General features: G+C 36.6%; 2 protein-coding genes across 5 annotated transcripts in view; one reads left to right on the top strand and one right to left on the bottom strand.

The window, feature by feature from the left end:
- The window catches only part of TRIM23 (tripartite motif containing 23), a 43,464-nt gene extending 29,499 nt beyond the window's left edge, over positions 1-13,965 (top strand). Inside the window, exons 8-12 of one of the 2 annotated variants that reach the window (XM_017537866.2) lie at positions 5,850-5,979; positions 6,511-6,621; positions 8,068-8,192; positions 11,004-11,109; positions 11,532-13,965. In XM_017537866.2, the coding sequence (XP_017393355.1) occupies positions 5,850-5,979; positions 6,511-6,621; positions 8,068-8,192; positions 11,004-11,109; positions 11,532-11,590 (531 nt within the window). In that variant the 3' untranslated portion in view covers positions 11,591-13,965. Of the gene's footprint in view, positions 1-5,849; positions 5,980-6,510; positions 6,622-8,067; positions 8,193-11,003; positions 11,303-11,531 lie in introns of those variants that run through there. The other variant, XM_037741792.1, reaches the window with a different exon arrangement.
- A 1,810-nt stretch (positions 13,966-15,775) lies between these two features.
- The window catches only part of PPWD1 (peptidylprolyl isomerase domain and WD repeat containing 1), a 25,547-nt gene continuing 14,217 nt past the window's right edge, over positions 15,776-27,105 (bottom strand). For all 3 annotated transcript variants that reach the window (XM_017537862.1, XM_017537864.1, XM_017537865.1), the window contains 6 exons: positions 26,541-26,731; positions 24,113-24,302; positions 20,283-20,464; positions 18,148-18,229; positions 17,123-17,305; positions 15,776-16,050 (listed from right to left, as the gene is read on the bottom strand). In XM_017537862.1, the coding sequence (XP_017393351.1) occupies positions 15,907-16,050; positions 17,123-17,305; positions 18,148-18,229; positions 20,283-20,464; positions 24,113-24,302; positions 26,541-26,731 (972 nt within the window). In that variant the 3' untranslated portion in view covers positions 15,776-15,906. The remainder of the gene's footprint in view (positions 16,051-17,122; positions 17,306-18,147; positions 18,230-20,282; positions 20,465-24,112; positions 24,303-26,540; positions 26,732-27,105) is intronic.

The raw sequence follows: 27,105 nt of genomic DNA on the forward strand, positions 1-27,105 counted from the left end.
GGCAAGTGTCCAGGAATTTATCCATTTCTTCCAGGTTTACTAGTTTATGTGCATAGAGTTGTTTGTAATAATCTCTGATGATGGTTTGAATTTCTGTGGAATCTGTGGTGATATCCCCTTTATCATTTTTTATTGCATCAATTTGGTTATTCTCTCTTTTCTTTTTTATTAATCTGGCTAGTGGTCTATTTTGTTGATGTTTTTGAAAAAGCAGCTCCTTGATTTATTGATTTTTTGAAGGGTTTTTTGTGTTTCTATCTCCTTCAGTTCTGCTCTGATCTTAGTTATTTCTTTTCTTCTACTAGGTTTTGAGTTTTATTGATCTTGCTCCTCTAGCTCTTTCAATTTTGATGATAGGGTGTCAATTTTAGATCTCTCCTTTCTTCTCATGTGGTCACTCATTGCTATATATTTTCCTCTAGAGACCGCTTTAAATGTGTCCCAGAGATTCTGGTATGTTGTGTCTTCATTCTCGTTGGTTTTGAAGAATGTCTTCATTTCTGCCTTCATTTCATTGTTTATCCAGTCAACATTCAAGAGCCAGTTGTTCAGTTTCCATGAGGCTGTGCGGTTCTGAGTTAGTTTTTGAATTCTGAGTTCTAACTTGATTGCACTGTGGTCTGAGAGACTGTTTGTTATGATTTCTATTCTTTTGCATTTGCTGAGGAGTGATTTGCTTCCAATTATGTGGTCAATTTTAGAGTAGGTGTGATGTGGTGCTGAGAAGAATGTACATCCTGTGGATTTGGAGTGGAGAGTTCTATAAATGTTTATTAGATTTGCTTGTTCCAGGTCTGAGTTCAAGTCCTGCATATCCTTGTTAATTTTCTGTCTGGTTGATCTGTCTAATATTGACAATGGGGTGTTAAAGTCTCCCACTATAATTGTGTGGGAGTATAAGTCTCTTTGTAAGTCATTTAAGACTTGCCTTATGTATCTGGGTGCTCCTGTATTGGGTGCGTATATATTTAGGATCGTTAGCTCTTCTTGTTGCATCAATCCTTTTACCATTACGTAGTGTCCTTTTTTGTCTTTTTTGATCTTTGTTGGTATAAAGTCTATTTTATCAGAGACGAGAAATGGAACTCCTTTTTTTTTTTGCTCTCCATTTGCTTGTCAAATCTTTCTTCATCCCTTTATTTTGAGCCTTTATGTATCCTTGCATGTGAGATGGGTTTCCTGGATACAGCACAATGATGGGTTTTGGGTTTTTATCCCATTTTCCAGTGTGTGTCTTTTGATTGGGGCATTTAGTCCATTTATGTTTAGGGTTAATATTGTTATGTGTGAATTTGATCCTGCCATTTTGATAATAGCTGGCTGTTTTGCCCATTAGTTGATATAGATTCTTTATTGTGTTGATGTTCTTTACCATTTGGTTTATTTTTGGAGTGGCTGGTACTGGTGGTTCCTTTCTATGTGTAGAGCCTCTTTCAGGAGCTCCTGTAAAGCAGGCCTGGTGGTGATGAAATCTCTGAGTACTTTCTTGTTCGCAAAGGATTTTATTTTTCCTTCACTTGTGAAGCTTAGTTTGGCTGGATAGGAGATTATGGGTTGAAAGTTCTTTTCTTTAAGGATGTTGAATATTGTCCCCCACTCTCTTTCGGCTTGTAGGGTTTCTGCTGAGAGATCTGCTGTGAGTCTGATGGGCTTCCCTTTGTGGGTAAGCTGACCTTTTTCTCTGGCTGCCCTTAGCATTTTCTGCTTCATTTCAACCCTGGTGAATCTGACGATTATGTGCCTTGTGGTTGCTCTTCTTGACGAATACCTTTGTGGTGTTCTCTGTATTTCCTGGACTTGAATATTGGCCTGCCTTGCTAGGTTGGGGAAGTTTTCCTGGATAATATCCTGAAGAGTATTTTCCAGCTTGGATTCATTCTCTTCGTCACATTCAGGCACACCTATCAAACGTAGATTAGGTCTTTTCACATAGTCCCACATTTCTTGGAGACTTTGTTCATTCCTTTTTACCCTTTTTTCTCTAATCTTACCTTCCCGTTTTGTTTCATTGAGTTGATCTTCGACCTGTGGATATCCTTTCTTCTGCTTGGTCAATTCGGCTGTTGATACTTGTGCATGCTTCGCGAAGTTCTCGTGTTGTGTTTTCAGCTCCATCAATTCACTTACATTCCTGTCTAAGTTGTCCATTCTCGTTAGCATTTCGTTCAGTCTTTTTTCAGCGTTCTTAGTTTCTTTGCATTGGGTTAGAACATGTTCTTTTAGCTCACGGAAGTTCCTTATTACCCACCATCTGAAGTCTGATTCTGTCATTTCATCACACTCGTTCTCCATCCAGCCCTGTTTCCTTATTGGTGAGGAGTTGTCATCTCTTGTAGGAGGAGAGGTGTTCTGGTTTCAGGTGTTTTCATCCTTTTTGTGCTGGTTTCTTCCCATCTTTCTGGATTTATCCATCTGTTGTCTTTGTAGTTGCTGACTTTCAGTTTGGGTCTCTGAGTGGACGTCTAATTTGTTGATAATGAAGTTGTTTCTGTTTCTTAGTTTTCCTTCTAACAGTCTGGCCCCTCTGCTGTAGGGCTGCTGAGGTCCACTGCAGGACCTGATTGCCTGGGGATCACCTGCAGCAGCTGCAGAACAGTAACGGTTGCTACCAGTTTCTTTTTCTGCTATCTTTGTCCCAGAAGGATACCCGCTAAATGTCAGTCTGATCTGTCCTTTTTGAGATGACTCTGGATATACTGGGGTCAGGGAGCTGCTTAAGGAGACAGTCTGTCCTTTACATGAGCTCAAGTGCTCAGTTGTGAGCTCCATTTTTCATTCAGGGCTGCTGGGCAGATATGTTTAGGTCTGCTGCAGCAGAACTCATAAATACCTTTATTTTTTCCCCAGGTGCTCTGTCCCAGGTAATTAGGGCTTTATGAGGTTCTATTGTGCTGCTGCCTTTTTTTCAGGGCTGCCCTGCACAGCAATGAGGCAGCCTCGTCACTGTCTGCCTGTAGAGGCTTTGCTGAGCTGCTGTGGGCTCCACCCAGCTGTTGTGTGAACTTCCCTGCAGTCCTGTTTATATGGGTGTAATTAGAACTGTCTCAGCATTGGTGGCCCGCCTCTGTAATGGCGGACTCTTGCTGTAATGGCAGGTTGCCTTGGCAGCAGCGGGTTGCCTTGGCAACCGCGGGCAGCCTCAGCAATGGCGGAATGCCTCTGTAGTGGAAGAATGCCTCGGCAATGGCGGAGGCCCCTCCCCCACTGAGCTGGACCGTCTCGGGTTCAGCTGTGCTTGCTGTGAAACTCTCAATCCAAAGATTTTCTGTTTGCTGTTCTTTTGTGGGGGTGGGAACAGCCGAGTCTGATCACCTGGCTCCCTGGCTCAGAGCCTTTTGGTTTTTAATTGAACAGTGGACTCTCTCCCAGGTGTTCCATTTGCCTTTTGAAAAGACGCCAAGGTCTTTGTGATTTCCCTTGCGTCGCCAGCTTAAACAGCAGCGTGGGGCTTTTTTTTTTTTTTTTTTTTTTTTTTGCCTGGGAATCTCCTGGCCTGGCTCCCTGTTTCAGACCCCTTTTTAGACAGATGAATGGGCGACTGCGCCTTCCAGAGGCTCCAATTGCCTGCTAAAAGGGCACCCGGACCAGTGTATTTTGTACGGAGAACTGCCGTGCCAGGGTGCCACAAATCAGCTGCCAAAACAGCCTTGGTGACCGAAACAGCCGTGCCGGCGACCCGTGGGGCTCCTCCACCTGGGAATCTCCTGGTCTTGGGCAATAAAAAGCCATCTGGAAATGCGGCGTCCAGTCACCCTCTGCGCTTTCACTGGGAGCTGCAATCCTGAGCTGTTCCTAAACGGCCATCTTGGATCCGGATCGGAATATCAATCTTCCTTTTTTTTTTCTTGATCGTTTCCTTTATTTTTCACTTTCAGAAACTGCCACCTTCATAACCACTACAACAACAAAAATTTATATATGCTACAGTGAGAGCATAACTCATCCCAGCTTCCCTTAATTCAAGTCACTTGAAGTCAGCTACTCAGTTTGGCGACATTCTTTTGATGTTCAATATTGGTGATCTGAACATTATGTTAATCCTTCCTGATTTCTTCAATAAAATAGTTATTTCGCTGCAAACTACAATCAAATTAATATGGTTTAAAGTGTCAAAATATGTATTTCCATGGCTGTATTCTTTCTAATAGGTGTTTTTGTGTAGATTGTTCAGGATTTTCTATATACAAGATCATGTCATCTGTGAAGAGATATAATTTTACATCTTCCTTTACAATTTGGTTGTCTTTTATTATTTTTCTTGCCTAATTGCTTTGTGGGCATCTTCTTGTTGTTCTTTATCTTAGAGAAGTAGCTTTCAGTTTTTTGAGTATCATGTTAGCTGTGGGCATTTCATAGCTCGTATATGTTACACTGAGGCAGTTTCCTTCTATTCCTGCTTTGTTGAATGTTTTTATTATGAAAGCGTATTGAATTTTGTCAAGCGGTTTTTCAGCAACTATTGAGATGATTATGTGTTTTTTTTTTTTAATCTCATTCTATGTATTACCCTGATCAATGATGAGTAATCCTTGCCTTCTGTATAAATCCCATTTGGTCATAGTGTACCAAATGGTTTTTTAATGTGTTGTGGAATTCAGTTTGCTAGTATTTTGTAGTTTCCTCCTGGTTGCACCTCAGCCTCACTGTGTCGGGTATGGGGAAGGACAGGGATGAGTGCACAGAATACCCTGAATTTTATTACCCCTTTCACTGGAATGCCTTCTTGGCTATATGGCCTGGTGCTGTAGCTTCTTAACTGTTCTCTAGAGTTCTCACAGAAGTAATTCTGTTCTATATATTGCTTTATTTCTGAGTTGTATAACTGGACTTAAGTATAGCCTTGGAGCCATCGTGTAGATGGTAATTAAAGCTTGTGAAGAGAATGAAAATATGTAGAATGAGAAGAGGGCTTCATACAGACCCTCAAGAATACCAACATTTAAGAGGCGGATAAAAGAAAAAGGAGCATCCAAAAATGGGGTAAAACCAAACCCGGGAAATTTTGTATCATAAAAGCCAAGCAAAGAGTGCTCAAAGGAATAAGCAGAAATAACACATATATGTTAGCAACTGTTGTAAGGACTTTTTATTAAAAATTAATCCTTTCAAGAATCCTATGTAAATTTTGTACTATTTTAGTCCTCCTTTTATGAAAGAAGGGAAGCAGAGAAATCATGCAGCTAGTAATATATAAAAATGTTCATTATAGTATTATTTGTGATATCATAAAATCAGAAATTACCTAAAATCTACCAGTTGGGGGTTTGGTTAAATTGTGGTTTATGGAATGTAAAGAAGCCATTAAAAGAAAAAAGTTTGTCCATATTTATTGAAAGGATTCTGTAATATACTGTTGAGTGAAATATGTTAGTTGTAATGTGTGGGTGATACTTTTTAAAGAAAGTTTCTCGTGTTTGTGTATGTTGGCCAGTATGTGCATGGGAAAGTATTTGGAGGGATATACATCAGATTCATAGTGAAAATTTTTGGGAATCGAGCAGCAATTTTCTTTTTAATTAATTTAGCCCTTTTGTAAGGTGTTTTAGTATAGCATAAAAACATGCTTAAATAAGATTTAAAGAGGATTCATTTGAGTTAGAAAATGAAAGAAAATTAAGTAAATGTGTGTATTCTGTTATACAAAGACAAGCTGGTCAGTTTTACTAAGGAAATATTTAGCTATGGGGAAGGAATTCATCTTAAGATAAAACTCAGGATTTTGAGGAATACAACTCAGATTGCAATGGTTGAGGAATGAATAGGAAATGTAGAAATAATAAAGGTGCTAAATGCTGTTACTTTCTAACTGTACGTCAAATTAAAAATATTTTAAAATATTTAAATTATAGGATAATCGAGTTCACATTGGACCAAAAATGGAAATTCGGGTCGTTACATTAGGATTGGATGGTGCTGGGAAAACCACTATCTTGTTTAAGTTAAAACAGGATGAATTCATGCAGCCCATTCCAACAATTGGTAAGTATTAATATTGGTTTTTACCTTAAAGGACATTTAATAGACAAACCCTAGCTTACAGCGGAGTGCTTGTGGTCTTATTTGATACTAGTCTGTCATGGTGGTAGGCTCTTTTCTGGCTCTAAGACATCAGCATCTCAGAGAAAAAATGCAAGATTGTGTGGCCATGGGAATGAAATGTGGTTGGGGATAAAAAGAAGAAACAGCATTGGTGGGACAGTTTGAAGGAATAGAAGATTGGTGATCCTGGCTGAGGGTGTGGGGTTGGGGGCAGTAGTGCAACAGAGCTGGAAGATACATGGATCCCAAAGTCCTAAGGACCTTGGTGGAGGTTTAGAGGGCTAGGAGCTGTTACAGGTATTCACTCTCCATGTAGGAGTAGGAATGGGGTTGATTAGGCTTCAGTAGATATTGCTGCATATAGATAATTGATAAATCACAATTATACACTGGGGGATTTTCTGTGTTTGATGTGTCATTCATTGTAAATGTAAATATAGTATAAAAGTTAACTTTTTTTTTTTAAAACAGGTTTTAATGTGGAAACTGTAGAATATAAAAATCTAAAATTCACTATTTGGGATGTAGGTGGAAAACACAAATTAAGACCATTGTGGAAACATTATTACCTCAATACTCAAGGTGAGAGTTAAAAATGACATTTAATTTTTCACATTTTTAGGATGACAGTTTTCAGTGTACTGATGTGACTAGCAGAGCTGATATTTATGATTAAATCCTTGACTATACACTTAAGTATTAGTGGCTAGTTCCTTATCTTATAAAAAATGAAAGTAGAAAGATTAGCATATGTACTTTTAGTTTATTCCTGATAAACCATTATTACAGAAATAAACCAGATGTAGCTTAGATACTTAGGCAGTTAAAAGTATTCTTGCTTCTCTTAACAGAATACATATTATCAGTATTATATGGGTGTGATTGCTGGCAATGTAGTGGTATAAAGTTGAATTTATGGTGTATGATTCTGCTGCTCAATTCAGTTAAACTCAACATTTATCCCATTATAATCTCACAATAGCCCCACTCCCACATTTCTTTCATAAATAGTGGTTACCTGCAAAAGAACTTACAGTGGCTTGCTTTTGACCAAATGGTATTATATCACATACTCTACATAGGTTTTAGTCACATTTGGGTTCTGTTCTACACTTTTGCCTCATAGACCCCAACCTAAAGCTTAGGCTCATGCCTCCTATTCTGTATGTTATCCTGCTTTGTACCAAGATGAGAGACTGAATAATTATTTTTACTTTGGGATTTTTGATATTTAGTATGAGTCATAATTAATAGATTTTTTTTTTTTGAGACAGAATCTTGCTTTGTTGCCCAGGCAGGAGTACAGTGGTGCGATTGCAGCTCACTGCCATCTCTGCCTCCTGGGTTCAAGCAAGCCTCCCACCGTTGCCTTCCAAGTAGCTGGGACTACAGGTATATGCCACCACATTCAGCTAATTTTTAATTTTTTTTTTGTAAAGACAAGGTCTCACTATATTGCCCAAGGGTCTCAAACTCCTGAGCTCAAGTGATCCTCCCACTTTGGCCTCCCAAAGTGCTGGGATTATAGGTGTCAGCCACTGTGCCCCGCAAAAATGGAATTTTGAATATGAGGAATGGTTGAAAGTATGGGGATACTTAACTTAGAGACAATACTTTGCAGAGAGAAAAATGGTGATAGTTTTTATCTTTTAGTCTTTTATTTGAAGACAAAATATTGCAAAAGTAGTATTCAAAGAACAAGTAGCATCAGTAGGTAGAAGATCATGAGGTGTATTTTGAAATTCATTATGTAAAAAATGTTCCTTGATATACAGACCAGTTTGCATTTGATAGAGCAAGTGTTGTAAATCCTGTAGATCGGGAAACTAAACCTGAGAAGTTAATGTGAACTACCTGAAATCATACTGTTCATTATTTGCAGGTGCCCCTGCCATACTAGGCAGCCTGTTTGAGAATGATGATGGTAGACAAACTCTAACCATAATATAATAATGATATCATTAAATATTTGGTCCATTTACTGAACTTTAGCACGTGACTAATTAGTATTTTTGTTTTTTTGTGTAGCTGTTGTGTTCGTTGTAGATAGCAGCCATAGAGACAGAATTAGTGAAGCACACAGTGAACTTGCAAAGTTGTTAACGGAAAAAGAACTCCGAGATGCTCTGCTCCTGATTTTTGCTAACAAACAGGTAATGCATTTTTATACTGGAATACTTATTTTAGTAGTTTTGTGCATTCCATGTCATAAGGCAACTGGAAATATTTCAGAAAATCAATTCCACAGACATTTATAAAGTTTCTTCGTATATTTTGAGTACACCTATGTGAAAAATGCTGTGTTGGGTACCTGGAAGTATACAAAATAGAAATAAGGTAGTTCATGCTCACCAGAAACTCCTGGGTATGCATATGAACACATAAGTGAGATTCAAATACGAAGAAAACTGATAAGTGACTTCAATAACAGAATGTTACAGGGAATTAAGAGAGTAGTTTTAAATGTGGCATGTTGTAAGATTGTAAAATTTAGGATTTGAGCTGAAATTATGGATAAGGCTGAGTCAATATGTGAAAGGAAGAACATTACATAGATGATAATAGCATGAATGTTTTTAGTCTAGGATGTTAGGTGCAGATATTCTAGAGAATCTAGAATAACAGACAAGGCCATGCTGTAAAGCCCTGAGAGAGCTAGACTGAGAAATTTAGGTTTTATTCTATGAGCAAAGAGGAATCATCAAAATGTTCTGGACTAGTGGGCAATAAGATCTTATCAGTGTTTTAATACTATAATTCTAGGGGTAGAGTGAATCAGGGCAAATGACTACAGACAGGGAGATGCAGTAAATTACTTAAGTAATTCAAGTGAGCATTAACAAGACCCCAAATTAGAGAAATACAAAGGTAGAGGCAGATGGAAAAGACTTTGAGGTAGAATTGGTGACTGAATGGCCAGGATGAAGGACTGGGAGTAGCCGAAGATTCCTAGTCCGTGAGCCTAACTTTCTAGGAGGATGAGATGCCTTTAAGTAGAGGTAATAGAAGGAGAGTAGAAGTGGAGTAGAGAGATGTCATGGAAGGGGAAGAATAGGATGAAGAATAAAGAATTTTCCCCTTAATAAAAAAAGGCAAACTATTAAGAACTGGTATATTTAACACATTCAAATAAGTCAGTGAGTGTTCCTTGATATACAGACCAGTTTGCATTTGATAGAGCAAGTGTTGTAAATCCTGTCATAGATGGGGAAACTAAACCTGAGAAGTTATGTAAACTACTTGAAATCGTACTGTTCATTATTTGTAGGTGCCCCTTCCATACTAGGCAGCCTGTGTGAAAATATCATTTTCTGCTCATCAGATAAAGATTAAAGTGTTTTGTAATCTTCATACTTACATACACCATTATTAGTATTTTTGAGACTGAGTCTTGCTCTGTCTCCCAGGCTGGAGTGTGGTGGCACTCTGCTCACTGCAACCTCCCTGTCCTAGGTTCAAGCAACTCTCTTGCCTCAGTCTCCTAAGTGGCTGGGATTGCAGGTGCTTGCCACCATGCCCAGCTAATTTTTGTATTTTTAGTAGAGACAGGGTTTCACCATGTTGGTCAGGCTAGTCTCAAACTCATGACCTCAAGTGATCTGCCCGCTTCAGCCTCCCAAAGTGCTGGGATTACAGGTGTGAGCCACTGCACTGGGCCAAATTCCATACACTTTCAATGTGATACATTTTACTCCTTCAGTAAGATGGGATTTTTAATCTGATATAGTAAAAATATTTTCTAATTGTATGATTTCTTATATAAGTACACCTCACTCTTGGTGGGTTATTAAACTGAGACATTTTCTTGGAGGACAATTTGGCAATACTCATCAAAGTCCTTTACCCTGCCATTCTGCCTCTATGTATCTGGTAGACAAATATCCAAAGGTCATCCCACAGATAATTTTGCAAATACACATAAATGTATGTCAACTCTTGTTTGTGTATGTATGTTTATGTATGTACGTGTGTGTATATATATGGATTTGTAATAGCATATAAGCACAAAACTTCAATCTGAACATTCAGTATAGGACTGGTTAAATTGTTGTATCCTCACAATGGAAGGGAATTCTGATATTAAAAATAATGCAGATAATCTGTGCTGATAATGGAAAAATATCTTCAAAATGTTTATGTAAAAAACAAAAAACCAACCCTGCAAGTTATAGAAAGTCTAAACTATGTTACTCTTTGTGTTTATTTGCATGAACATGCATGGAAATTTTCTGGAAAAATATGTTGTTACTGGTGGTTGCTCCTGGGGCAATGGGTGTTTAGAGTGGGAACGTAGTGAACTCTTCGATATGTAACCCTATTTATAAACCATTTATTAAGGTTTTCATGTGTTAATTTTTATTTTAAATTGATGCCTTATAATTACTTAGGCCGGGTGCAGTGGCTTGCACCCGTAATCCCTGCACTTTGGGAGGCCAAGATGGGTGGATCACTTGAGGTCAGGTGTTCGAGAGCAGCCTGGCTAACATGGTAAAACCCTGCTTCTACTAAAAATACAAAAACATTAGCTGGGCATGATGGTGCGTGCCTGTAATCCCAGCTACCTGGGAGGTCGAGGCAGGAGAATTGCTTGAACCAGGAGGCAGAGGTTGCAGTGAGCCATGATCGTGCCACTGCACTCCAGCTTGGGTGACAGAGCGAGACTCCATCTCAAAAAATAAAAAAAATTACTTAGGCAATATGTTTCCATTTAAGCTGCAACGCCTTTATTGATTTCATTGTTAGGTTACCCTTACAAACTGTATACACACACACATATAAATTAGTTTAACCAAACTGGTTTTTTTTCCTATTCCTGTTAATCTCAGAATAATTACTGAAAGAGTCTAGGTTTTTTGTTTAGGCTTCTGTTAGAATGCTGTCAACAAATTTCTCTATAAATAATGATAATTAGAAAAATGGTAATTTGGATGGACTGATCAAAAATATGTGTATATATCTTTTAGGATGTTGCTGGAGCACTATCAGTAGAAGAAATCACTGAACTACTCAGTCTTCATAAATTATGCTGTGGCCGTAGCTGGTATATTCAGGGCTGTGATGCTCGAAGTGGTATGGGACTGTATGAAGGGTTGGACTGGCTCTCACGGCAACTTGTGGCTGCTGGAGTATTGGATGTTGCTTGATTTTAAATGCAGCAGTTGTTTAAAGTTTTGTGGTTAATAGTAACTTTGCACATATGTTGTAAGAAATTACACATCTTGAAAGATGATAATTTAGGATGCATATGTATGTGTATATATATATATATATATATATACACACACACATACATATATTCCCATACATATATACATATACATATATATATATTCCTTTCTATATATATATAAAGGAATCTTGGATTGGGAATTCAGTACATTATTGCTTTAAAACATTGTGGCAAATTAAATTTCTAATTGAGCAGATTAGATTGAATTAAATAGAAATTTGTTGAACATACATTCTTTTTAAAAGTATATTTGTTATTTAAGTTTTTCAGATTTTATGTGACCAATATACTGGGAAAGAGGTAGTCACAGAGAAAGGGTAAGTGAAGGTTTATTCTTTCAGTGAAAAAGAATAGCCAGTTGAGTGCCTAATAAGACCTCTCTGTAAAGCAAGTTAAGTATAGCCTCTTCTTTAATCTGCCTTTTCACTGAAGGTTGGCAGTATTTAGTAGTAGAAATGGCAGTTGCTTAATGAAATAGAATCCAAACTACATCTTTGGATAATAGGATTACTTTACATTTATGTTCAGAGTTAACAGAACACCTTTAATGCTAAGAACTATAAGGTATATAAAATTAATATTTTATATAGTGTTTTATTAAAACTTTTTCCTAAAGCATTTTGTATAAAACAGTGAGACAGAATTAAATATTACCTAATTAGGCTTATCAGATTAGTAATAGTAATAAAACTGTGAAAGTAGTTGGATCTTCAATTATGAAAGACCCATTTCCAGGACTGATGCTAGGCTTATGTACAATTTCCTAGGTTAGAGCTCTAAATTGGTCCTTCTATTTTTCAATATATTTAAAGTAATATCTCTAATATAATATTGTATCCTTTGTGGGAATGACTGTAGGTAAAATGTAGTAAGTTACACAGAACTAGGGGTGGCTTTATGTAAAAGCTAGTGATCTAAATAGAAAACGAACTTTTCCTTAAGAGTTGTTTGTACAGTGGGGAATGCTTATTACTTCAAACTATCTCCCAAAATAAGTGCATTTATTTTGACAGTAAAACGTAAGGCTTTTCATGACAAGGCCTTGAAAAGTCCACGTAAGAGGAAAAATGTCTAAAGGAAAAATATTCCAAAAGTTTACATTAATTATTCAGTGTTGTGAGTAAATAAAATTTTGTGCTCATTATGGTTTTTCATTTTTAAAGGATACACTCTTATTATGGAAGCACGATTTATTTAAATAGGTACATTGAGACTTTTTTTTTTTTAAATGTTCTGATACTTTAGGAAGAAGTTAAATCTTATCAGTTTAATTGTTATAAGGACAGCGATGTCTCATAACAAGGTGTGACTTTTAGGTAGCACTGTTTTTGTTCAGTCTTTTTAAATCCATTTTTATTTGTTTAAAAACATTAAAACTTTTAGAAAACAAAGCATTAAGAAAAAGCCTATCAGTGATATGGGCAATGTGTAAATAAGTAAATATAATATTTCATCCTTTATTTTTCAGGTAAATGGTCATGCTGTTACAAGTATAGTTTGTGTGCATAAATAATATTTCTGAATTAAGTTATTTAATATTTGACTGATTTCAATAACTGAAAAATAAAAAACGTGTTGCATTGCTTGTGAGAACTTGAGCTGTTTTCTCTACTAGTTAATTGAAGAAAAAATGTGTAACACTAAGATGAACTTGCTTCCCTTGTTATTTCATCAATTTTGCTAAACTTTGTAATGTACATTCTTAGCATATAACTGAACACATCTTAAAAATTGTGCTTACACCTGATTATAATGTATATATTTAATGGTAGATGTTTGTGATTCTTTTTTAAAGAAATACTTTTCTCAAGCTCCCATTACTATTTGTGGTTGTATTCTTTCACTAATCATTAGTTAAGATTGTGCTAATCTCCCCTGGGAAACTAAGACAGCTATTTTAAACACAGTATATTAGAATTTTCCTAGCATCTCTGAATTTCTGTATTGTCTAAATATTACTGTATGATTATATAAAGCAGGTATGTCAAGTGTATAGCCCTGGTATATAATTCAGGAATGCTTTATAACCATCAGAAGCCATTATCTGCACTACATATATGATCAGTATAGACAGCAATAAAATGTTAAGATGATTTTTAAGAAGTCCCATCATTATTCTTAAAAGTCTTTCTTGAACCATCTATCTAGTATTATTGCCAGTAGTAACCAATTTAAGAAGTCATTATTTGTGCTGTAGTTAAGAGAGAAAATAAAACAAAATAGGTAGAGATTGACATGCCCTTCAAATTTGAGTTCATTTGATAAAGCAAAATTTTAGAAATAACATTTTGAATTTGCAACATAGGCCACATTTGCTGATGAGAACAGATACTATACTTGGTCTTAACTATACCTGATATTAGCCAAACGGCTGAGAAGTGATGTGCGGGCCACATTTAAATAATATAACCATAGTGTTTTGAAGGAGGAGCTACAGTTTTGCGTTGAACAAAGTGAAACTGTTATTGCCATTTAAATTTTAAATGTAAACTTGTTTCATAAGAAAACATAGCATTTTAAATGACCATTGTAGAAAATGGCTTGCAAAACTTAGCTGAAGCTCATGAACTAATATTGCTAAGAGACGGACTTTTTATGTAACATTGGGATACTTTTAAATTGGCAAAGTGGTAACAGGGAAGACAGATGTATTCTTCCTAAAAGAATAAAGAATGAAAAGGACTAATGAATAAGAATGAAATTGTATCCTGATTTTTATTTATTTATTTTTTTGAGACAGCCTCGCTCTGTCTGGAGTGCAGTGGTGCGATCTCAGCTCACTGCAACCTCTGCTTCCCAGGTTCAAGCAATTCTCTGCCTCAGCCTCCTAAGTAGCTTGGGTTTACAGGTACCCACCACGACACCCAGCCAACTTTTGTAGTTTTCATAGAGATGGGGTCTCACCATCTTGGCCAGCATGGTCTGGAATTCCTGACCTCATGATCCACCTGCCTTGGCCTCCCAACGATTACAGGCATGAGCTACCATGGCTGGCCAAAACATGCTTTTAAAAAGACATGGACAACGTATGTTCTTAGGTCTGCCAATCAGGTTAAGTTTTTGACATTAATGGAAAAATTCATTAGTCAAATATGGTTTCACTCAAAGCAAAATAATTGTATTTGTTGGGAAATGAGGCATCATCACAAGTTGGTGGCAATATTACCAAAAATTTAGATTGTTAAGAATGAATAAAGATAGGGAGGTAGGTAAGTCTAAACAACTAAAATTAGAAACAATAAATGTCACATGGAAAAGTCATTTTCATGTCCAACTTTAAGTTCTACTTTTAAAAAAGAGCATACATTATTAGTAGCACAATCTAGCATAATCTCCTATCTCACAAGTTTGTAGCAAAGGAAAGAATCCTGCTGATCAATAGAAGGAAAAGTGTAAGCCGATTTAAAACTTAAGAATATAAATTCCCTAAACAGGCCTTTCAGCATGTTCTTCCTATAAGTTTCTGAAAGAATCTTTCTGGAAATGAAGCAGTGGGTCTTTTTTGTTTTTTTGAGACGGAGTCTTGCTGTTGCCAGGCTGGAGTGCACTAGCATGATCTTGGCTCACTGCAACCTCTGCCTTTCAGGTTCAAGTGATTCTCCTGCCTCAGCCTCCCAAATGCTGGGTCTGCAGGCACTTGCCACCATGCCCAGCTAATTTTTGCATTTTTAGTACACACAGGGTTTCACCATGTTGGCCAGGATGGTCTCATATCTCTTGACCTTGTGATCTGCCTGCCTCAGCCTCCCAATGTGCTGGGATTACAGATGTCAACACTCCCAGCCACAGTGAGTCTTAATAGTTATGAAGTAAGTTACAAGGGCGAGAGAAAAAATCAGTATAAGAATTTGCACTCATCTTGTTTTACTGCTCCAATTTCTACTAATCTCTATTATTAGATACCAAAATTTTTACGTATATTTCTTAATGGTATATTTACTAAAGATATAACTTGAGGACAGAAACAATTGTTTACCTATGTTAGAAAAATAATCTGAAACAGTAAATGAACCTGCATATAAAACCAAGGATTCAGATATCCACTTATTCTGATAGTTTATTTGAAAGAATATTTCATAATTATTAAGGAATATAAAACTTTGACCAAAGTGACTTCCTGTTTATTGAGGCTTACTAAACCCCACATATATTATGTTTTTTTCTATACATACATATCTGTGCTAAAGTTTAATTTATAAATTAGGAATAGTAAGAGATGAACAACAATAAAATAGAACAACTATAGCAGTATTCTGTACTTAAGTCATGTGAATGTGATCTTGCTGTCTGACAATACTGCATTGTACTCACCTAGTTTTGGATTGTGGTCGACAGTAGAAAGAAAACCATGGGAAGAGGGGGTGGGGGAGATTACTGTAATTATTTAATACTTAATTTAGGCTCATTACAAATTACCTGTAATGAGTGTTTGCCTGAATTTAGTCTATTTCAATTTATCACCTCCCAGGATTAGAAATATTGCAAGAAAAATCAAAGGTAATTTAAAAAAAATAGCCTTTAATGAAAAATACAAAAATACTGTATATTTGAAACATGATCTGCATATTCAGCAAGTCATAAAATAATCTGTTTAATATTGCATTTTTATTTGCAAGTACATTAAAGCAAATCTTATTTTATTTCACAGTAATATTTATGATGCTGACATCCTCATAGGGCTTATCTGTTTTGGGATTGACTTTGACATTGGAGATCCTCTGCACAACTTCCATTCCTTTAGTCACTCGTCCAAATACTGTGTGCTTATTATCAAGCCAAGGCTGTGTTGGATGACAAATGGAAAATGTTGATAAATCCCAATAAATTATACCCTCCGGTTGAGCAAATTAAAGAGAATTTAAGTTTACCCTTCCCTTTAGTATATATTTAAAAAGAAGATAATTTCTTAACAATAAAAATGTTGCAGCTTTTAAAAGTTATTTCCAGTTTGTTAAAAAATATATAGAAGCATAGTATAATGTTTAAATATCTACATCTTTCAGACCAAAGGGAACTGGAAGATCTTTCCTAAAGGTAAGTTACTTCACATGGCTTACACAATTGTGGCTAAATCTTTAAAAGGTCTCTGCAGGACTCTTACCTGAAAAATTTATTCAGAGGCAGTTTGAATAGTTTAAGCAGCACATGCTTTGGTATGAGACAGATGGGAGTTCAAATGCTAGCTTGGCTACTTACTTGACCTTTTGGCAAGTTAATCATGTCTCGATGTTTCCTCATCTATTACTGAAAACTGGGGATACTGATACTAGAAGTACTGTCAATGAGACTATGTTCCTGGCATATGGTAGTTACATATATTTTTTTCCTTTATTCATCACTTAGTGCTTAATTCCAAAACAAAAAGTAGCTAATTTTTATAATTTTGTGTTATTGTATGGCAATCGAGCTAGGGGACCTTACACTATATTTCATCAAATCTAAAATGCCATTGATTATGAGTTGTATTCTGATTTCAGACATAATAAAATGTGGGTGAAATTGTATTAAAATTGTGAATTCATATACAGTAATCGCTGTATTCTAAAGATGAGGAAATGGGCCCAGAGAGGTGTAATAATCAGTAGAGGCAAAGTTGAGATTGAAACTCAAGTATTTTGAATCACACTCCATTGTACATCTTGCTATAATGGAAGTATTATTTTACCATTTCTAAACTGATTTGTCGCATAGTTTTATATTTTCTTCTCTAGATCATTTTCATTTTTGTATTCTGGCCGATGATATAAATAATGCAGAAAATACAGAATAATGCAGCTCTTTCTTCCACTGAGTTCACTCTCTTACATCATAACCTGTCAATATGTGCTTTATAAACAATGTTGTTGCACTTACCGTTGGTACTACAGTTATGAAAAACTGGGATCCATTAGTATTTGATCCTGCGTTAGCCATGCTGAGTGTGTATGGTCTGTCATGTCGTAATGTTGAATGAAATTCATCTTCAAATTCTCCTCCCCATATGCTTTCTCCTCCCATACCAGTACCTGTTGGATCTCCTGTCTGAATCATGAAGCCCTTAACAGAAAGTAAACAAAAACATTACACTGTCCTTTTCTATATATGTACGCTTTGAAGTTTTATTACTGCCAAGAGTCCTTTGTATTCAGTGTAATATTAACAGTCTTTATAGTGATTTGATTAAACCTTTACACTTAAATTTGGATGATGTATTTCCATTGCTCAACCATCACCTTGATTGAAACATAAATACAAAGGTCATCTTCTCCTTTATAGACATGTTCTATCTTTCCCAATAACCAAAATAAAGCCAGTTAATACTATAAATTTCAGGATCTGTATGATTTCCTGGAAAGCCTTTTTGCTAATTCCTTTAGCATCCTGAGATCTGACTTTTCGTCCTGCCATTTCTGACCTGCCAGTAACCAAGAACTGTATTTCTGCCCCATACACTTTATGGAGAGCTGCTCAACAAAATTCAGGGACTGAGTTCTCTCTCCTCCTCTGGTATATTGCTGGTTCTCACAGATCAGATAGCATTGTGGCTCTTCTATGATTGAAAAATCCTATCTTCTAGATCCAGACCCTGTCTAGCCACTACAAACAGGTTACCTAGGTTACTAGTGTTACCTCAACATGACCCTTTATTCATTATCTTACCCTTTACTTTAGCTGTTGACAAAATATCGCTTCAGTGTTTCTAAACAGGTAGTCATGCCACTATTCCTGTTGATTCTAGATGCTGACATTCATGACCATCCAGTCTTTCTTTGGCTTCCATAGTATATTTTTCCTGTTCTTTTCCACTAAATTGATAAGTGTGAGAGAAGATTCCTTGGGCTTAAATCTCTTGCTATGTAATAATATTCCTTAAATCACATGAAATTTGTGTGACTTACCTTAATTATACGGTGAAATGTATGCCCATTGTAATAACCATTTCTGCTGTGAACACAGAAGTTTTCCACTGTCTTAGGGCACCTATTAAAACATATATTACAAATATGAAACTATTCAGAGCATCTTAAAACAGTTTTCTTTGGAGTTCTGCTTCCTAATGATGTTTCAGTGTCTTCTGAATGTTTCAGAAGGACAGTCTTTTTTTCCATAACCTCTAATCTCAGGACAAGCATGAAGGGGCATGTAAGTAGTATATTCTTATTTAACTTAGTTATCTTTAGAACATGAGTGTTTAACTAATCTAATATTTGAGTTTGACAGATTTCAAGGTCATTTAGCAGTTAAAAAAAAACACAGCCATAGCACCTTAAAAATATGTTTTTTTTCTTCTTGAGAGACAGGGTCTCACTATATTGCCTAGGCTGATGTTGACGTCCTGTGCTCAAGAGATCCTCCCACCTCAGCCTCCTAAAGTGCTGGGATTACAGGCATGACCTACTGCACCCAGCCTAATCTCTTAAATTAGTTCACTGCAAATAGTATTATAGGTCTGCATACAGTATTATAGGTTAAGTTCCCGGGAAAGGTCATTTTCTTATAAAAACAATGTTGGCCAGGTGCGGTGGCTCACACCTGTAATCCCAGCACTTTGGGAGGCCAAGGCAGGTGAATCACCTGAGGTTGGGAGTTCGAGACCAGACTGACCAACATGGAGAAACCCTGTCTCTACTAAAAATACAAAATTAGCCAGGCGTGATGGTACACCCCTGTAATCCCAGCTACTCGAGAGGCTGAAGTGGGAGAATTGCTTGAACCCAGGAGGTGGAGGCTGTGGTGAGCCAAGATCATGCCATTGCATTCCAGCCTGGGCAACAAGAGTGAAACTCCATCTTTAAAAAAAAAAAAGGCAATGTTATGCTCTAGCGACATATTCCTGGCCAAAAAGTTAATCACAAAAATGACATCTAACTTTATTCAACTTTAAATGATAATCACACTCAGAGTATGAAGGTTTCTCCATAATATTAACATTATGCAATTATTTCATATGGTCCATTATCATATAATACTAAGTATGGAGGTAGGAATGGAAGAATCAAGAGACTCGTACCAAGCACATGGCTGAAGAGTACATGGGTTTTGAGCACTTCAAGTAAGAGTGTCCAGGAGTCTAGAACTGCCTAGTTATTTGTTTAGTACCAAAATATGGTACAAAACATTCATATTCAAAATATTAAATAAGAACTTTTAAGTAAAAGTATTATAAAAGATGTCATTTTCTGAGTCAAGAATGGCCAGAAATATTCTATTGTATTTGACATTGTATGTTAATTTTATAATCTCTTAAAGAGTCTAGAAAACTATTCAGCTTTTTTTCAATTGATGCCTTTACGGTTTTGTCATTGTTTTTGCAGAAACAGGGTCTCATTCTGTTGCCCAGGTTGGAGTGCAGTGGTGTGATTATAGCTAACTGCAGCCTCAAACTCCTGGCTCAAGAGATCTTTGACTTCAGCCTCCAGTGTAGCTGGGAATACAGATGCATGCCACCATGCCCAGCTAATTAAAAAAATTTTTTTTAAGAGATGGGGGGTCTTGTCGTGCTGCTCAGGCTAGTCTCAAACTCCTGGCATCCACTGATCTGCCTGTCTTAGCCTTCTGAATAGCTGGGATTACAATTGCGTGCCACTGCACCCAGCTTGTAATTTACTTTTAAAACATGCAGCTACTAAAACTAGAGATAGTAGGTATCTAGCAACGGTTGGTAAGAAAACATAATCATCTTTCTCTTAAGGATTTGCTTTGAGGAAAGCAAAGCAATCCACAAAACCTAGAGTTCAGATCTGCTGTTAACAGTAATAATGATACACATTTGTGTATCATTTTACAGTTTACACTCAGCACTTTCATAGCCAATATATTGTTTTCGTAATGAACCTATGAAGTATATATGCATAATAATTTCCCATTTTCTACCATAACAGTTATCAGAAAGCTTAGGAATAGATGTTTATCAAACATTTCTTCAAAATCCCTTACGTCAAAGTAACAGGAATTTTAAGTTGCATGGTTTCTTCAGACATACACATTTACATTCTTAATTACATAAGCCAATAAAAATAGTTGTTGTACATACTCAACAGGAAAAAGTTTGATGTGAATGTCTCCCATGCTGGTGTGGATAATGGCACTATCTGAAACTCGTTTAGGTCCTTCAGCTTGAGTAGCTGCCATGACTTCTTCTTTAGATGGTTTCTCATTAAAAACATCTCGGTCAGAATCTGCACTTTTCGTATCTTCTGGTTCTCGTTTGGTAAACTAAAGAGGAAAGTAAAAAATGAGTGAATGAATTAAAGTTTTCATCTGATAAAAGTTTTATGAACAATAGAATTTCTAATGAAGTATTTGAGAAAAGTAAGAATTCACATCAGAATAAATCCTTATTTCAGGAATCACTTCCCATCACAGGAAGTGTCAGGCAGTTTATTTTTACATTGTCTAATAAGAAAAGGATCCATGTAACATACTGAACACATTGATTCCAAAGGAATTTAATTCTTTTGGGCAGCAATTTTCTTGGGTACACATTTAATAATAACTGTTTCATTTATGGTAGCTCTTGACTTGACTTACGCCTTCTAGTAAGCCCTAACCTGCCACCTGTTGCTCATTGCATTATTTATATTGTTTGGATTTGAATCCCAGTTCTGCGACTTTGGGAACATGAATTCTTCTTCCCTTCCCTCCCCTCATTCATATATGATAACAGTACCTACCTTGCAATGAAGGTAGTTGTGAAGATTAAATGAATGGATATTAAGTGCTTGGAGGACAGTGTCTAATACGTAGAGGGTACTATATACATATTAACAGTTGTTATTACTACTATGAGCAGGACCCAGTGTAGGTAGAATGAGGATTCACAAAGATGAACCAGTAATAGATCCTTAATTTTTTTTTTTTTTTTCAGAGTCCCACCTGACCTATCTAAACCCTAAAGCATGGGAGAAAGAATGAAAATTTTGAGTAAAGTTGTAGAAATCTCAGATTCTCAGGGTCTAGGGAGAACTGAGAAAAACCTTTTTGTTAAAACTCTGGACTTCTTAAGGCCTATTTTTTTAAGTAGAAATCCTCTCTCCTAAGCAACCTCTATCTGATGTCAACTTAATTATGGGAACGTAAAGCTAATGGCTTAGTCCCTATCTTGCCTAATGTCATTCCTTGATCGGCTTAGATTTCAAATAAAGTTAGGATGCTATCACTTTAACATCCTATTCTCTAGTTTTCAAAGGAATAGCATGTCTGTTGTACTATTTGTTTATATGAATTTTTTAAAGTTATGATTTAGCTCATATATGGATTTGTAAAATACTTTTATTTATGATGTTGGATCTGAAAAAAGGGACACAATATTGATATATATGCATACCATTTTAGTTTTGCTTAAGAATATGCACTTCTAGTAAGATTCAAAGAAAATTCATAACAATATTAGCTGTATAGAGGTACAGTGAATGACTTATTTTTTCAAACTTCATAATGAATATATCTACTTTAATCAGCATACAAGTAAACGTAGAAAGGAAAAAATATAACTTGTTAAAGTTTTTTTAATAAAGTGGATGGAAAATTAGTATGTTTTTTGAGTGTATATGGAGAAGTATCTTTGTCTCTTTTTGTTTAACAACAGGGTCTTGCTCTGTCATCCAGGCTGAAGTGCAGTGGTGTGATTATAGTTCACTGCAACCTCACTCCTGGGTTCAGGAGATCCTACCACCTCATCCTCCTGCATGGCTAAGACCATATGTGCACACCACCATGCCTGGATAGCTTCTTAAATTTTTTGTAGAGATGAGGTCTTGCTTTGTTGCTCAGGCTGGTCTTGATGTCCTGGGCTCAAGTGATCTTCTTGCTTTGGCCTCCCAAAATACTGGGTTTACAAGGATGAGCCACCATTCCTGGCCAGTAATTATACTAATACATTTTTAGTAATGATTTTGAAAGTTGTAAATTAAATTCTTATCTTAAAAGAATTTGCCCATTTAGGTTGGAAGGTTGGTTGGGGTAGGGAAACTGCTATTTCATACATGTATCAAATGCTATTAACTTTAGTAGCATTACAAGAGTTTACAATATTTTGGAGGGATGAATATACTACAATGTATTAGTCATTTTCCTAACTTTATGGATTTAACAGTGAAGAAGACATAGTGCCTGTATTTATGGATTTTATCTTCAGGAGAAGAGCACAATGTCAGAAACAAAAGAAATCAACAAATTACTGATATTCACACAAAAAGTATGACACAACATATGACAGGGGAAACATAAGCAGGCACACCTAACTTATACTTGATGTTAAAAAGGGCTTCCAGGCGGGGTGCAGTGGCTCATGCATGTAATCCCAGCACTTTGAGAGGCCAAGTCGGGCAGATCACCTGAGGTCAGGAGTTTGAGACCAGCCTGGCCAACATGGTGAAACCCTGCCTCTACTAAAAATAAAAAAATTGGCCAGGCGTGGTTGCGTGCGCTTGTAATCCCAGCTACGCAGAAGGCTGAGGCAGGAGAATCGCTGGAACCCAGGGAGGCAGAGACTGTAGTGAGCTGAGATTGTACCATGGCACTCCAGCCTGGGTGACAGAGCAAGACTCAAAAAACAAAAACAAAAACTTAACAACAAAACAAGGGCTTCCAAACTGAGACTTGAAGTATGAGTTAGGAGTTGGGGAGATGTGTGTTACTGGCAGAATGAATAGCCTGTGCAGAGGCCCAGAGTTTAAAAAAAAAAAAGAATACTCAGCTACTCTGAGTAAGTTCAGTATGGTCTGTGTAGCAAATGAAGAAAGATAAAGCTACAGAAGTGAGGAAGGCCAGCCAGCATAGATAGCTGGGGAGTCATTAAAGGGTATTAAGCAGAAAAATAAGAGTCACATTGGGTTTGAAAAGTTCTCCGATTGCAATGTGAAGGATAGATAGAATGCAAGGGCAGAGGTCTCTATACTTTTTGATTTTTCTGATTGTATGAACAAATATTGTGCTACTCCTAGATGGTGCAGTAGTTTGATTTTAACTATCCCAGTCTTAGTTAACATGCAAAGTACTTCTTTTAGTTCCCCAGAGGAAAAAAATATTCCATAGGAATATATAATTATATATAATATATAATTCCAATTAAGAACTTTAAGAGTTCTTAAGAGCTTAAGAACTCTTAAAACAAAATAAAATAAAGTTCCATTAAAATAAAATCAAAAGGTAAAAAAGGAAATTTAGAGAAGGAAGCTGTGCTAACTTGGGGGAGATAAATTGAAGAGTAAAAGCTGAAAAAATAAAAACAGAAGAAATTTTAAAATCTCACAGTGAAAACTATTTTGGACGCAATTATAACTATAACCACTAACTTCCTACCATCTTAAACAATACAAACAGTTGTGGAAGCGAGGTTGAAAAATTTCAAAACATGATGGAAAACAGTACAGAATTACTTAAAATCAACTCCTAGTTAAAAATTCTACAATATTAATGTAAGATGGCATTCTGGGCTGGGCGTGGCAGCTCATGACTGTAATCTCAGCACTTTGGGAGGCCGAGGTGGGTGGATCATGAGGTCAGGAGTTCAAGACCAGTCTGATTAACATAGTGAAACCCTGTCTCTACTATAAAAATACAAAAAATCAGCCAGGTGTGATGGTGTACACTTGTAATCCCAGCTACTTGGGAGGCTGAGGCAGGAGAATCGTGTGAACCCGGGAGGCAGAGGTTGCAGTGAGCCGAGATTGTGCCGTTGCACTCCAGTCTAGGCGACAGTGTGAGACTCGGTCTCAAAAAAAAAAAAAAAGGTGGCATTCTGGTTGTTTAGAAAGTCTGCTGTTACTGCCAACATTCTCTTCAGTTGAAGGTACAAACAAAAAAAAGTCAAACCAAACTGGAAGGAACATTACGGTCTAATCTACTAGTACTTACACATACCATATAAAATCTATTCTTTTTGAATGATGTACAGATTATTGTTGGGTCAGCTTGAATATTCTGAAGAACCGGGTTTTCAGAAGCTTTCATCTCTATAGTAGTTGCAGCACGATGCTTTTTGGCTATCCCCTGGAACAAAGCCAATTGCATCACTCTAATATTTTCTTGTTTGCCTAAAATCCGCACACACCTAAAAATATAACAATGTTTTATAAAACAAAATCACCAAAGTTAATTCCAGTTATGACAACTTTACAGATAAAAGCTGGGAATCAACTGTTTGACCTATGTACAAAATAGTGAAAGATTTTTAAAAGTGTTTCTGTACTACTCAAAAAGTATCAATTTAAACTGGTAGGCAGCTATAATTTTCAGGTTAAAGAGTAGAGATGAAGCCAAGCACGGTGGCTCACATCTATAATCCCAGCACGTTGGGAGGCCAAGGCAGGCAGATCACTTGAGGTCAGGAATTTGAGACCAGCCTGGCCAACATGGTGAAACCCCGTCTCCATTAAAAATACAAGAAATTACCCAGGCATGGTGGCAGGCACCTATAATCCCAGCTACTAGGGAGGCTGAGACACTTGCTTGAACTCAGGAGGTAGAGGTTGCAGTGAGCCGAGATTGTGCCACTGCATTCCAGCCTGGGTGACAGAGCAAGACTCCATATTGATAACAACAACAACAACAAAAGAAACGAGAATGAAAAGTCAGACTAGGCAAACGGCTCATAAAGGACTGTTATGCAAAATACAGAAAGAATTCTCTGTTTTTTAAACAATATAAAGAACTCTTAAAACACAATAAGAACACAAACAATTAAAAACTGTCCAAGGACCTTAACGTATACCTCATCAAAGAGATACATAGGTGGCAAATAAGCATATGAAAAGACACTACACCTCCTATGTCGGCCAGGGAAATCCACACTAAAACAAGATACCACTACACATCTATTAAAAATGGCCCAAATCTGTAACGCTGACAATACCAAATGGTAGCGCAGTTGTGGAATGACAGAAACACTCATTCACTGCTGGTCGGAATGCAAAGAGTACAGCCACTTCAGAAGGCAGTTTGGCTATTTCTTACAATTACAAACTAAACATTTTGTTACCATACGATTCAGCAATTGTGCTCCTTGGTATTTACCAAAAGGAGCTGAAACAAATGTCTACACAAACACTTACACAAAGATGTTCACAGCAGCTTTATACATAACTGCCAAAACTTGGAAGCAACCAAGATGTCTTTCAGTAGGTGAATGGATAAACTGTGGTACATGCAGACAATGGAATATTATTCAGTGCTAAAAATAAATGAGCTATCAAGCTGTGGAAAGGCATGGACGAACCTTAAATGCATATTACCAAAAGAAGCCAATCTGGACAGGCTGCTCACTGTATGATTCTAGCTATATAACATTCTGGAAGAGGCAAAACTATGAAGACGGTGAAAAGATAAGTGGTTGAACAGTCAGAGCAGAGGATTTTGAAGGCAGTAAAACTGTTCTGTATGATAATATAATGGTAGATACATGCCATTATACATTTCTCCAAACCTATAGAGTATACAACACCAAGAGTGAATCCTAATGTAAATAAACTATGGACTCCGGGTGATAATGATGTATCAGTGTAGGTTCATCAATGATAACAAATGTACCACTCGGTTGAGGGATGTTGATAATGGGGAGGCTATTCATGTGTTGGAGGGAAAGTGTATATGGGACATCTCTGTATCTTCCTCTTAATTTTGCTGTGAACCTAAAACTGTTCAAAAAAGTAGTCTATTAAAAACAACCATCATTCATTTATATAGTTTTAACCTATTCTTGATTCCATGTCTGGTAACTGTTCTTTAAGACTTCAAACATTTTGTATTGCCAAGAACTGCAATATAAATATGTTTATATGTGGAAATGTACAGCACATTTTCTTCTCCTTAAAATATTTTTTAAGTTCTGTTCATTTACATTCAGTGATAGTATCTGATTATAGCTTTTTTGTACTAAGACCAAATGGACTGTTTTCACAAAAAGGCTTATTGGGGTTTCATGCATTTCAACTTTTGATTTTATGTCTAGCAGGATGTAATGCTGAATTCTGTGGTTAAAATCTTTGGCAACATTTAACATGAACAGGCTAATTTAAATCAATAAGCAAAAGACAAACTTACTAAGAACAACAACAACTTGAAACTATGCATATCTTCAATTCTTTTACAAACATGAGTGGAAACTTTTTACATAAGATTATAAACAACCAAGAGACCACAGAAAAATCCAGTCAAAACATTTGGTTAAGTTTAGACATTTGGGACCATTCCGCTTGTCTTGAAATAAACAATACTCCCATTGTTCCCATGATGGAGGAAATGGTCCCCCACAAACACATTTTTTAAAAATGTACCTCATATTGAAGCTTACCGGTTTGTCTCCACATTTATAACTTTAATGCCCAGCATTGTTCCATACAGCACGAAGTGTCCAGTTTCATCAAAAACTATATTAATTAATCTTACAGCATCAACCTTCTCCAACTCACGTTCTACAGCCATTCGTCGGCCAAATTCCATGTCTGGTAACTGCTGCCTCATCTGTTGCAGTTCAGTAAACATCTAGGAAATAAACCATTTAGTAACAAAAACTCTATATACATATACCTATATCAACCCATCTATCTATATATAAGAATTTAAATAGAAGCAGAATACACACTAAGAGCCACTAGCCATTTATACTTCTTGAGAGGGATTCTTAACAGTAGAAGCATGAAATAAACATTAGTAAGTCGAATCATTAAAAAATAGTATTTCAGGCTGGGCGTGGTGGCTCATGCCTATAATCCCAGCACTCTGGGAGGCCAAGGCAGGTGGATCACCTGAGTTCAGGAGTTTGAGACCAGCCTGGCCAACATGGTAAAACCCCATCTCTATTAAAAATACAAAAAAATTAGCCAAGTATGGTGGCGTGTGCCTAATTCCAGCTACCT

The sequence above is a fragment of the Cebus imitator genome, unplaced genomic scaffold (genome assembly GCF_001604975.1).
Source record: "Cebus imitator isolate Cc_AM_T3 unplaced genomic scaffold, Cebus_imitator-1.0 Scaffold107, whole genome shotgun sequence".
NCBI classification, from domain to species: domain Eukaryota; kingdom Metazoa; phylum Chordata; class Mammalia; order Primates; family Cebidae; genus Cebus; species Cebus imitator.